Genomic DNA, 14,227 nt, shown 5'->3' with positions numbered 1-14,227 from the left:
TAGTCCATGATCCAGGAGACTTTCTATGTATATTGCCCTCAGTTTTCCCCCATTGTACAGTTTGAAATGTGTTGAAAGCACACAAGAAATAAAAAAAAAAAAAACATGATCTTCACTGCTGCTCCAGCCTCGTCCAATTCTGCATGGGCTCTGTAAATCATGAAAGAGCATCATCCATGCCTTTGGGCTTCTGTATCTAAACTGTAGAGGGTCCTGATGGTCTCTGGCCAAATGTCTGAGCTGTTTTATGACCAGCCTCTCAAAAGGGTTTTGATTATTTGTGAGGTGTGATCAACAGGTCATGAGTCCTTGACCCTCAAGACCTTCTGTAGTTGTAGGGAGAGAGAGAGAGAACGTACTGTACCACCCACAGTATTAGGTGGCACAGCTTTTCATCACCCTGGTGCTGATACGGCCCCACAGCCGTGCGTGTACAAAATTTCTCCAGCTCTGTCCTCATCTGGGCATTGAAAGGCAGACTGGACTTCAGGAAAGAGCTCATGGGCATAGGGATGGTTCACTCCCATCCTTTTTGGTCCACCGAAATCCTACTAATTGTTAAGGGGCAGTCTGTGGGGTTTTGTCTGGATACATTAAGATCCAACTAAGAAACCTTGGGGTAATTTTTAATCCAGACTTTAGGTTCAATAGCCAGATTTAATTTTGTGGATAAAGCAGCTTTTATCATCTTCGGGTGATTGCAAAAGTGAAATGATTTCTTACTCCTCAAGATCTTGAGAAAGTTGTTCATGCCCTTATTTTTTTCTTGCACAGATTATTGTAATGCACTTTACATGGGAATTAATAACACCTCCTTGGCTCATGCCATACCTCCTTCTCACTGTTCTGCTGTATCTTACACTACAGCTTTAAGTTGAGGTGTCCACACAAGTTGATGTAGTCAGTAATGCAGTGGCCCTAAATGTCCTCCCCATATGATACAAAAAACATGTCCCCGTCTGTATTCTCTAGACCCATCCTGCAGTCTCCTTAGTCCATTTTTTATTGCCCTGGTTGTCACAGGCACCTTTTCAACTACTGAGGTGTAGGCCCTATGTGGAGTTGAGGTGGATAGGATTGTGTTCAGATCTGCTAAGCTGTGGCAGAGCAACAGATTTATATGCCTCCTGGACACTGTCATGTGAAAACCCCTACAGCAGGTAATATGGATGCGGTCTAACAGTCAGTAGATATATACAACAGGGTTACAGACCCGTGCTTTAACAGTTACATGGCCTGGATTGCACCATTTCTTATTAACACACAGCAAATCCATCTGTTTTCTTTGTTCCACTTTCCTTCTTTCTGTCCCCAAACACAATAGTGAATCTCTCCAGTGCACTCACACTGCTGGTATCTGTGAATCACATAGAACTACAGTGTTTCCCTTTGGCCTCTGCACTCAGCACTGAGAGCTCATCCATCTTGACCTTGCATTGCTCATGATAACAAAAGGCACATAAGATCTGTGCTCTATCACAGTACAAAAGGTTTTATTACAAAATGTACTGACAAACCCTTTACAGGCAGTTGAATAGCCTTCACCCATTTTGAATTATTAACATAAAACAAAACCATTAAAATACAAAACTGAAACATGCAAGTTTATCTTTTTCACATTGAAGAAACATTAGATGTCTTTCGTAACTTGGAAGTAAGGTCTGATTTATTTATTTATTTTTATTTTTTTACTAATTTGTATTAATGTCCCCTTTAGATCTTCCCTGTGGAGGATGAAATGCAGATGAAATTAAAACTACTGACTGTCTTGCAGACATGGTTGACAACCAAACTGCTCATTGTGAAACATCTGGATGGATAATGGTCCAAGAAAACTGTGTCCTGAGAAGCATTCAGACTCTGATAGACAGCGCTCAGGTATATTGATTTTACTGGAGCTGGGTGCTTTGTTTCCAATAAACAAAAAAAGATGATTGTCTGAACATAACTTGGGGTCAGAATATAACTTTAGGGTTCATAATTGTTTGTGTTTTTCCCTTTTCTGCTGTGTATAGACTTTAGTGGTAACAGACGTCCAACAATTTACAGCCAATCTCAGCAGTGCTACCGTAGCAAATAATCAAAGCATAATACAGTCTCCGGCGACTGTATTGGGAATTGTTGGTGCACTGCAAAAAATTGCTAATGTGGTACAAAACCTATTACCAATCACTAAACCCATTATGACGGTATGTACATTCTTACTTTTCGAATGATTTTTTATCTGATAATTAGGTATATACACTATGGTGTTTTAAGTGCTCTGTAAAATTTTTTATATTCTAGACACTATAAACAAATGACTTATCAGCAGGTTACAATGCAACATATTCAGGGTAAAAGTATTAATTGTTTTTATTGTTATTTAAGAGACTCAATGCATTTTTGCTGTTTCACAATTACTTACCTAAATTAGATGAGTCAGATTATAACACATGACATAACAGAGTATTTCATTTTAAAGGATTTCCTGCAGATAGTGGATGTCATTGCATCCAAAGAAGCAGAAAAAACATGGACAACTCTGAACACGGGCAGTACAACTCAGAACACCAGCTCTGTACTGATGAAGTCTATCGAGGAAATGGCACAAAATCTCTCAAATGACACCTTTGGAATAGAAACAAACACCATTCAGCTCAACAGAACTCAAATTTCTGAGCCATATTCAAAACAATTTGGTATAAACATATCTACAATAATACATATTCAAGAAATCCCAGTGAATAATGTAGACACTTTCTTCACTATCATAGTTTTCTCAACTCTTAACACCGTCTTACCTGTTCGAAGTGTAACCTACAGTGACAGCAGTCAAACTGGGACTAGCATTAATGGAGATGTGGTTGTGGTCAGATCGGAAAATATCATTAACAATATATCCTTTTCTTTTTCTCTTATAAATAATTCACTGAAATCCCCCTATTGTGTGTTTTGGAACTTTAATCTCTTGGATGGGATTGGGGGATGGGACTCAACTGGATGTAAAGTAATGCCATTATTAAATCAAACTAAAATGGTTAAATGTGAATGCAATCACACAACCTCATTTTCCATCCTGATGTCACCATATTCCCTGGATAATCCTGCTTTGGCCTACATAACTTACATTGGTGTTAGCATTTCGATGGCCAGTTTGATTTTATGCCTCATTATTGAAACCATTATTTGGAAGTCAGTGACAAGGAATGACACATCCTACATGCGGCATGTCTCCATAGTCAACATCGCTGTGTCCCTCCTGATTGCAGACATATGCTTAATGATTGGAGCATCCATTGTGGAACGAGGACAGGTTACACCAGTGGGTCCCTGCAGTGCAGTGACATTCTTCATCCACTTCTTTTATCTTGTTCTCTTCTTCTGGATGTTCCTGTCAGCACTCTTGCTCCTCTACCGCACCATCATGGTCTTTTCTGGAATGTCCAGGTCCAGGATGTTGGCTATAGCGTTCAGTGTGGGCTATGGAGCCCCATTACTCATAGCTGTCATCACTGTGGCATCAACAGCTGGAAACAGAGGATATGTTCAAGAAATGAACTCATGTTGGCTGAACTGGGATCAAACTAAGGCACTCTTGGCATTTGTGATTCCTGCTCTGACGATTGTAGTTATAAATCTCTTGGTGCTTATCATGGTGATATATAAGATGTTGAGGAGAGGAGTTGGTGCTTCCACTCCAGATGAGAAACATGCCTTAGTCGTCATTATCAGATGTGTGGGGATTTTGACCCCTCTCTTTGGACTGACCTGGGGATTCGGCATTGGAACCATGGTGACCTCTGCTTTGGGAATTCATGTGGTGTTTGCAACCCTTAATTCATTGCAGGTAATCATTTTATTTCACTTTTTTCCTCTAATTTGAATGGCGCACACTCAGTGTGTTGTGCACACTACAAGGCAATTAATCTTTGGTAATACATCTTATTTAACTAAGATGACCATTAATTTATGAATTATTTTGTATTATTTTAGACAATATACAGTGTCAGAAGTTATGCTTTATGTGATTAACACAGAAAAAAATCTTTTGACAGGGATTCTTTATTTTGGTGTTTGGAATTTTACTGGACAGTAAGGTATGACAGTCTTGACAACTCTTCTCTAAAAAGAAACAAAATCCAAATTTTGACATTCAGGCACCTCTGTTGGTTGTATTATTGATATTCAACATACATCCTTTTTAAATGTATGTAAACTGTGCTTAGAGAATTTACAGTTGATTTTGTGGTTGCAGATCCAGGAGGCCCTGGCAGCGAGGTTGTCACTGACAAACATTAGCTCTAACCGCACAAGGGTAAATACCCTTTTATCAGTTAACTCCAGGCATGAAAGTGCTTGATATTCAAGATTTATTTACGTACACTTTTAATATTATGTATAAGTCGATGGCTGATGTGTCTCAATTACAGAGCACTAGTGCAGGACTATCATCCTCTAGTGGACTTCCTTTTATTCAGAGGTTGTGGCAGAGGAGTAAGTATTTGATCTCAACTTTAGATTCATATGCACCTACAAATTATACTTTTGTCAATTTTTCTATGAGGCTGCTTTATCACATTGTTGGTGGTCATGTAATGTTTCATTTTAATGTACTTGTCACAACCTAAATCATACCTTCAATTTTGAAGATCATTTGGTAGGGAAAGTGTATATTTGTACAATCAATGAGCAGTCACTTATCATAAAGTCATATTTATGTGCTTTTTTTTCCCCAAATGCTGTTGTTTTACTCACCTCCTCTGTAAATGTATTGATGTGGAGCAACAGATAGGATTCAGACACTCACAGATAAGAATAAGCAGTTCTGGTTTATTTCGAGAGGGGAATTACAAAATGGTGGTCAGTAGAATATCAGGTCACAAGCCAGAGAGGGCAATAACAGTACAAACAGGGCTGGCCAAAGGGCAAATTGTACAATACCATTAGTCAATACAAGTAAGCGATCAAACCAGAGAGGCTCGAAACAAAAGCAAAATCCTGAGAACAAAAAAGGTTGTATACCAGAAAAGATAATACATGGAATGTTTGGTATACACAGATACATTATGGTAATACTTTGCAAAGAGAGAGAGCATTGAGACAGGGTTCAATAGACAACAGTAAAATAAGAACAGCCATGGACAGTTATTATTCAGGTGAGGCGGCGTGCTGGAAATTGATGAGGTTTGTGGGACTGGTTGAAGTGACAGGCATGAAAGTGAACTCGGACTGATAAGGGGTATGGGGTATGGAGCCTGACAACATTTTTATATCTTCATCAACACATTTGCAGTGCAGTTCCATTTGCTTTTTGGCTGTTACTTTGCCAAAATCCAGCAAATACGTAAGAATTTTTCTACTTTGTGAACAGCACACTGCCAACATATTGATTCTTTGCAGATGTGTTCAACAGATCAGAAGAGAACGGGTTCTCTGCAGTTCCTTCTTCAAGCAACTCGGATGCACTTATGAACATTTAAACTAATGTTCAAAAACTAAATGTGTTTGCTGGGGTATATCCTTTTAATCTTAAATGGGATTGTGGCGGGCTCAATAAATATAACCAAGTTTTTAAAAAATCTATTTAAATATCATCCATTTCAGCATATATGATAAGCTTAAAATTGTTTTAGAATGAATTCTGAATTAAAATAATTGTGAGATCACACACACACACACACACACACACACACACACACCACAGTTAGTTTCCACTGTATGGCTACATTCTGTATGACAACTGTTTGTGTAAAAAAAAAAAACATTAAATGTTGAAATAAATGAATAAAGGGAGCATCAATATTACCGTTTCTAGAAAACATATTATTCATTTTGGGGGAGCATGGCTGGGATTTACACAGCCTTTATAACCTACAGTTTTTATTACCAATGACTGTTTTCCTGGTCATTAGAAAACAAACACTACTGCAAATAAAGATCTTTGAGCAGGACACCTAATGCCACAATTAACCTACTTCTGAAACATTAGTGCAAGAACAATGAGAGTCACACTGCCACTACCACCTATCCTATAATAGAAGTACCAGAACTCCTGAATCCAGGAATGCCAACGTATATGACATGTGGCCCAGCTGCTGATTTGGAAGGTGATTGTGACTAGGCTAACTCCTCTTAACTAGTCAAGGCTCCAGAAAAAGAGCTTTTTTTTAAGTGACAAATAATATGCGAACCACTGTGATTTGCAAAACTCACCTCAGGTCATCTATGTGGTTTAAGTATCCCTGCTTTCGAACATGCCTGATTGTTATTTTTGTACAATTTTTGTATCCATATGGATGACATTTCAAACCATTCAACATAACATAAAACTATGTACAGTTATAAAAAGGTATGGACATTACTCAGATGGAGCTTTTGACACTGATCATCACAAAAACTTACCTTAGAATTTTGAGAAGTGTCTACAGTCTGTACAGCACTGATGACAATTCAACAAGATTTCTTGATATATCAATAGAATGTCAATCTCATCTTCAACAAAAAGTGGTTACATCATCTGACCATGAATCATAACAGAAAAGAGAAGCAACAAATGATTTTTGACCTGTGTGAGCCTCACTGATTACCTCTTATATTTTTAATCTTTTTTTCAAGTTTCTTAACTGTAGCATCCACTATTTTTTCAATATGCAACTGTAGCGCCCCCTACCTCTTAACTACTGCCTTGTAGCTAAGCTGAGTTCGTTTTCCTCTGCGCAACTATTTATAATGATTATGAAGGCTAGGCGCTCTGTCTACTCGGGATAATGTGGTTCTACTATAGCCCACTAGTAATTAGGCCTAATATCAAATGATCTCATTTCCCTTACACTCCAAGCTTTAGTAAAATTCTCCCCTGAAAACATTAAACAGACATCCAGCAAGCTGTCCTACACAATGGAATCAAAATGAAAAGGGATTAGTACTTTTTTCACTAATGAACTTATTTACTGCTTAAACCACACATATTCTTTAGTATAAAGGCATTCATGAGAACTCACATTTCCACAAAGGAAAAGGGAAAAACACAATTAGATATTCCCCAAAATTAGATATTCATAAACATTTAAATCATCGTGTTATGAAGTGTTATCGGAAATCATCCTGGTTGGATGTTGATAGAAAGAGGTAATACAATTTGGATTGTGTGTATGTAAAATGTGCTTTGGCTTGTCTCATTGGATTATCATCTGGTTGGTTAAGGTAGGCTGAGATCACTTACTTTTGTCTTAGATTCTGTGAAATTCAAGGCTTCTTGTCTAAATCTAGTTGTTAGTTGCTTGGTAGCAGTAATTACTCACTACAGGTGTAGTTTCGCCCTGACCTTAGGTGTGGATTGAGGGGCAGGCTCAGCACTTATTGAACTGAGTTAGATTAGGACGACTCGACATCTGGAGGTTTGGTGGTGTTCTCAATCAGTTCATCTACATCTCACCTACAGGACTTCACAAACTCAGCTAAGTATTTTCTCATATTATCTCAATCCTTTATCTCATACATCCACAAATCAAGCATCTGAAATGTGCTTCACAATTCCTGTCCACATATCCCACAGATCTCGACACAATCATAGACGTCGCAATCTCAGCAACCTCACTGATTCACAACGCTTCACCATCACATATCGTGGTGGCAGGAGGGCTCTGGAACTGCCAATCTGCTGTCCAGAAGGCTGACTTCATCTCAACATTAGCATCCCTCCACTTCCTACACTTCCTGGCTCTGACAGAAACATGGATCACCCCTGAGAACTCGGCGACTCCGGCTGCCCTGTCCTCTGCCTTTTCATTTACCCATTCTCCAAGGCATCTTGACATGTCTCGAGAGTGGCGTTTCACTCCACTTTCCTTCTCTACACTTTCCATCTCCTCTTTGGAATTTTATGCCATTACAGTGTCTTTCCCCACCAAACGTCTTATCATTGTCATCTACCGCCCTCCAGGTTCCCTAGATCACTTCATTGATGAGATCGACATCCTTCTGAGTCAGTTCCCCATTGAAGGAAATCTACTCATTCTCCTTGGTGACTTCAACCTTCCATCAGACTGCAAGCTGCATTCCTCCTGCATCCTTCCGCTTTTGACAGCATTTGACCTCACCCTCAACCACTCTCCTCTGACTCACAAAGCGGGCAATTTTCACCCATACCACCACAACATCGGACATCGCAGTCATCCCCTCCACCTCTCGGACCATCTTTTTCTATCCTTCTCTCTCTCCCTTCTTTCTCTTTCCATCCAGTCCTCTCCAACATGTTCCTCCTTCCTCTGTCACAATCGGCACTCCATAACTCCCTCTTCCCTTACTTGTACTATTTGTACACCCTTCCTCACCCTGACTCTCTATGCTCTCTCTCTTTGGATAGTTACAAATTCTTTCATTTCTACACTCTCCTCATCAATGAATCTTCTGTGCCCTCTCTCCTCTAGACCCGCTAAGTCCTCCCCACCTGCCCCCTGGCTAACAGAAACATTTCGCAGCCACAAGAGAGAACTAAGGACTGCAAAGAGGTGGTGGAGGAAATTTCGCATAGATTCAGACCTTGGCTCATACAAGTCTCCCCTTTCCAGGTTCTCACTGGAAGCAACATCTGCAAAGTCATCCTACTACAGAGAGAAATTCGAATCATCATCATCTGATCCATGCAAGCTCTTCACTATTTTTTCTTCTCTCCTTAATACTTCCCCTCCTTCCTCATCTCTTACTCCAGAGGATTTTATCACCTTCTTTGAGGAGAAGGTTGCAGCAATCCACCAGTCCTTTTCCTCTGTTCCCACCCCTCCAACCAATGTGCATTCCCCAACATCCAACTCTTGACTTCTTTTTCTCCTCTCTCCACAGATGAAATTCTTCAACTCCTGACTTCCAGCAATCTGACTACATGTCCACTGGATCCAATTCCTTCTGCTCTGTTCCAGACAATCGCAAGAGATCTGCTTCCTTTCATCTCTGTCATCATCAACAACTCCTTATCTTCTGGATACGTGCCTACTGCATTCAAAACCGCCAGGGTGGTACCAATCCTCAAGAAGGCCACACTTGGCAGCTCCAGTGTTACCAACTACAGACCAGTATCACTTTTCTCTTTCCTCTCAAAAAGCCCTTGAATGAGCAGTTTACAATCAATTGTCTCTTTTTCTCACCCAGAACCAGCTGCATGATCCCAATCAGTCTGGCTACAAACCAGTACATTCTACAGAAATGGCCCTCATAGCAGTGACTGAGAAACTTCATGCTGCTAAAGCTGCCAAACAGTCATCTGTTTTGATTCTTCTAGACCTTTCAGCAGCCTTTGACACAGTGAACCACAATATTCTTCTCTTTGTTCTCTCCAGGCTTGGTGTGACTGGCTCTGCTTGGAGATGGTTTCAGTCCTATCTGGATGGATGGTCCTATCAGGTGACATGGAGAGGATCCACATCCAAACCGTGTAGACTCTTCACTGGTGTTCCACAAGGCTCAGCATTGGGCACCCTTCTCTTCTCTTTGTATACTCATTCTCTTGGTGATGTAATATCTTCTTATGGTTTCTCCTACCACTGCTAAGCCGATGACACTCAATTATTTCTTTCTTTTCCACCCTCTGACATGCAGGTCTCCAGATGTATCTCCGCATGCTTGACTGACATTGCGTCATGGATGACAGCCCACCACTTGAAGCTCAACCCCAGTAAAACTGAGGTTCTGCTCATCCCAGGTACTCCCAACCCTTACCATGACCTCACTGTTTCCTTTGAGAACTCCCTGGTATCACCATCCGAAGCTGCTCATAGCCTGGGCATAACTTTTTGGACAACCAGTTGTCATTCTCAACTCATGTTTCTAATCTAACCCGGTCTTGCAGATTCCTCCTATGTAACATACGAAAGATTCGACCCTTTCTTTTGCAGGAAGCTATCCAGGTGCTTGTGCAGTCTCTTGTGATCTCAAAGCTAGACTACTGCATCTCGCTACTTGTTGGTCTTCCTCTAAGAGCCTCTATAGCTTGTCCAGAATGCAGCAGCACTGGTATTTAATCTTCCGAAGTTTACACATTACTCCACTGCTGTGCTCCCTTCATTGGCTCACTGTAGCTGCATGCATCAAATTTAAAACCCTGATGCTTGCCTACAAAGCCAAAAATGGACCAGCCCCTTCATACATGAGGTCAATGGTCAAAGCCCAATCCATATTTCGAGTACTTCGAACCTCAAGTACGGCTCGGTTTGAAATACCTTGCTTCAGGTATTATGGACGACAAGCATCGAGACTATTTTCTGTCCCGGCTCCAAGATGGTGGAATGAACTCCCACTTGCTGTCCGGACATCAGACTCCCTTGCGGTCTTCAAACGCAGACTGAAGACCCATCTATTTGCAGAATATTTAAAGGACAACTGACACTGCTCCCTTATTGACTGACTAATTTAGTACTTATTGTAGGGCACTGTTTGTTTTTTTAACAAACTCTAGCACTTATTGTTTATAGCACTTATCATTGTTTAAGATAGACCTTATGTATTTTGCACTTCTAGATATCAGCATTCATCCCTGTATTCTACAGTGTTCTAGTTCATTGATATGTTTAATTTTAACCTACTATACTGTACTTGGATATATTCTATGAGTAAATGACAAAGCACTTTTGTAAGTCGCTCTGGATAACAGCAATATTAATGCTAAATGCCGTAAATGTAAATGTAACGAACCCCAGTATATATAAATATTTGTATACATGGTGTATTGATGGAAAATATGACTGATGGAAAAATGTATAGAGTACTTCACATGTGGCACGTTTCCATGTGGCTGACCATGTTCGTAGGTTTGTGGTGTAGAGAGATTCAGCTTGAGTTAGCCAAGGAATGGATTCCTAGCACAAAGGGTGTGAGCAGAGGTGACTGTGTGAACATTTCTGTGTTTGGTAGGGTATAAATAATTTAATAGTGAGATCACTTTTTTAATACTTCATTGTCAATTTTTAAAAATTCAGATAAGGTGCATTCTGGTGTATCAGGTCCTAGCAAGGCAGTGAGGGGGTTGCTGTCAGTGGACAGTGAGCTTAGTCTGTTTCCCTTTTTGTTCTGCTTTTCTGCAGTCTCTGTTTAACCTGTTTAATGACACTGAATTTTTCCATGGGGTTTCAGAAGTACTGTACCTCCAGTTGTGTCCTCGAGGTGCTATGGTATTTATACATTCATTCAGTCTTACTTTTTCATTGTACATCACAATATGACAATATATTTAAATATATTTAAACCTTACAGCTTTAAACATACATAGGCTGCACTTATGGTTTGAACACAAAACAGAAATTAGCCTAACCCTATTGGGCGTGTCCTTCGGCTGGATACCTAGCACACCGTGACAGTTGAAAGATGTTGGAACACTCAGTTAGGTTATGTTATATTAGGTATGTTATAAATTCATGCTGAAATTTGTTACCGTGTTGCTCATTCATATGTGTGGTGGATTCACAAGGACTCCCTAATTGTCTGACTTCCTAAAAGAGGTAAAGTTTACTTTGATTTCTGTAGTGATATTATTGTCATCATGATTGTTTATAATAATAATACATTTACAGCAGACGCTCTTAAAAAGAACAACTTAGAAAAGTGCACTATCATTTACTCGTAGAATGTATCCTAGCCAGTACAGCAGGTTAAGACTTCAAGATACCATTGAACTAGAATGCTATTTTCAATAGCATTCAGCATTCAGTTTAATGCTGATGCCTAGAAGTGCAAAACACATACGCTCTACTGCGATTATTGTTCTCTGTTATAAACACTATCCTACAATAAGTACTAGAGTTTCAGTACTGAAGGTAGGTGCAGGATCAGTGGTTATTTAAATATTCCACAAATAGATGGGTCTTCCATCTGCATTTGAAGACTGCAAGAGACACTTCTGTCTGGACAGGCAGAAGTTGATTCCTCCATTTGGGAGCCAGGACAAAGAATTGTCTCGATGCTTGTCTTCCATGAGACTTGAAGCATGGTGTTTCATGTCGAGCCGTATTTGAGGTTTGAAGTACTCGAGGTGCAGATCAGGCTTGGACCATTTATATGTATGGATGGACTGGTCCATTTTTGTCTTTGTAGACGAGCATCAAGGTTTTAAATCTGATGAGGGCAGCTACTGGAAGCCAATGAAGGGAACTAATAATACTTTTACTAATACTACTACTAATAATAATAAAATATATATACACATATATATATATTTATTTGTATATGTATAAATAATAATACACTACTGTGATGTTTGGAAAAGACTTAACACACACAAGAACTCAGTTAGTTTGCTAAAATTACAAAAAGCCCGTGGAAATTTATTTTTAACATAGTCTTATAAACATATTGTCACGGAATGCTGGTCATTGTTATCGTAACGTGTCAATGTGGTGTGTAAATGTTCAATGGTGATGTTAAACATTAGGTTCATTCTTATTACATGTATACATGTTTATCGTTCGTATTTAATGTTGATCGTTTCTCGTTTGTATTTATCATGTATGATTCTTGTGAGTGCCGATAGTGTTATATGTTAAATGTTAATAAATGTACTTCCCAGACGTTGGAGTCTGTGCGTCCTGCCCCTCACCCTGAGGCACTCGGGCCACCATGTGTTACGCATATGAGACTAGGTAAACCAAAGGAAATTTTTTTTTTAATGTAACAAAATAATAATAATAAAATGTAATGATTAATAATAAGTCCATTAAATATTCTAGCTTGTATGGCGTTTCCTTCCCCATTCTTCAGCAGTAAATAATTTTTATTAATATATTTTGAAAGACACAAATAATCATAAAACTATACAAATTCTCATACATAAATGCAAATTAAAAAGAGAGTCCAGTCATTACATTATGGCCCTATTTCTAACCAAAAAGAAAACTAACTTACACAAATCCTACATAAAATTATGCAATGATACAACATTACAGGTCAGCTATTTGACAGAGACTGGGGAAATTACCTTTGACTTCCAGTTCAGAGACCAGAGGTCAAACCAACCCTGCCCCTCCCAATTTTGTACTTCTCAGTGGGAGACCTTCCTCTGTCCAACTCACAAACTAGAATCAGGGTGTAATACTGTGAGAGAAGAGGCATTCTTTACTTGTGAATGTCCCAGCACCAATCTCAATTAAAGGGATTATTCATAATCAAAACAAATCCTGTTAACACAGACACAGACACATACTGTCAAGAACATGACCCTGTTAACAAATATACGTACTGCCCAGAACATAATCCCATTAACACAGACACATAGTGCCCAGAACATAACCTTAACTAACCTAATCTGGGGCATTCCAACTGCAGTTAAGGTCAAGCAAGAGATAAAAATCTGTTTACAAACCAATCAAATCAAATACAGCTTTTTTACCTTAAATATGAATGAAGTTATAAAATCCAACAATTTTGTATCAAATTTGAAAGCAATAACAGTATATTTTACAACATCTGGAGCACACAGCACACTTTGTCTTTTCTGAGCCAGAGATAAGACAGAAGAATTTAAAAAGTGCCACCACCAAAACATGGATTCACAAGGCTAAAGCATGAATTCACTTGGCTACTTATTAGCCACCTTATTGGCATACATTAGGTTTAGCTACAAATGTCTGGTTTAGTGAATTCAGCTTTCACTAAACCTGGCACTGTATTATGGTGCAGAGAACTTCCAACCTTTAAGAAAGGGTAGGTAGTTTTCTGAAAGTCAGTTCAGTTGTTTTTTCAAAATGTTGATTACTGTGGATAGTCTTAAGCTTGAAAATGTACAGTAAGCTATTTGATGCAGAGTTACAGTGCACACTAAGAGATAGGAAAATAGATTAATGTTCATGCTGCCCCATGTCATGATTGTCTCAATATAAACATCAAAAATGCATTTCAGTTTACCCTATAGCTGCTATTTTAAATTATGTCACCAGAGGGCACTGGATTCAATAAGTTTGTCTATGCTTACTTGGGTGACTTATTGGTAAGTGATGTAAAACTTAAATTGCATGTGTAATATTTATATATATTTGGGGGGGGGGGGAAAGATGACTACAGCAGGTTTAAAACTGAAGACACTTTTAAGTGTTGCAAACACAATGCCACCAAAAAAAAAAAAAAAAACCACACACATAAAATATTCTTGAACATACTCAGAGTATACCCCTACATATAGGGTTAAGTACCCCTGAAATGAAGCAAGCAAATAAAACAGCTTTAAAACGAGACCTAACTTTTTTTACCCCTTAATGCTTGCCTG

At 39.0% G+C, this 14,227-nt stretch overlaps 1 protein-coding gene across 1 annotated transcript; it reads left to right on the top strand.

Annotated features, from left to right (window-relative positions):
- The first annotated feature begins 1,821 nt into the window (after window positions 1–1,821).
- On the top strand, window positions 1,822–5,757 carry LOC118241055 (adhesion G protein-coupled receptor F5-like). The gene is made up of 7 exons (XM_081717614.1): window positions 1,822–1,878; window positions 2,016–2,189; window positions 2,465–3,829; window positions 4,038–4,079; window positions 4,238–4,297; window positions 4,413–4,476; window positions 5,383–5,757. The coding sequence occupies exons 1-7, from the start codon at window positions 1,822–1,824 to the stop codon at window positions 5,460–5,462; spliced, it is 1,842 nt and encodes a 613-aa protein (XP_081573740.1). The 3' UTR covers window positions 5,463–5,757.
- The last annotated feature ends 8,470 nt before the right edge of the window (window positions 5,758–14,227 follow it).

This window comes from Electrophorus electricus, chromosome 7 (genome assembly GCF_041902795.1).
Source record: "Electrophorus electricus isolate QZ-2024a chromosome 7, ASM4190279v1, whole genome shotgun sequence".
Lineage (NCBI taxonomy): Eukaryota > Metazoa > Chordata > Actinopteri > Gymnotiformes > Gymnotidae > Electrophorus > Electrophorus electricus.
The sequence above is the reverse complement of the archived record's forward strand: the minus strand, read 5'-3'. Positions and strand labels throughout refer to the sequence as shown.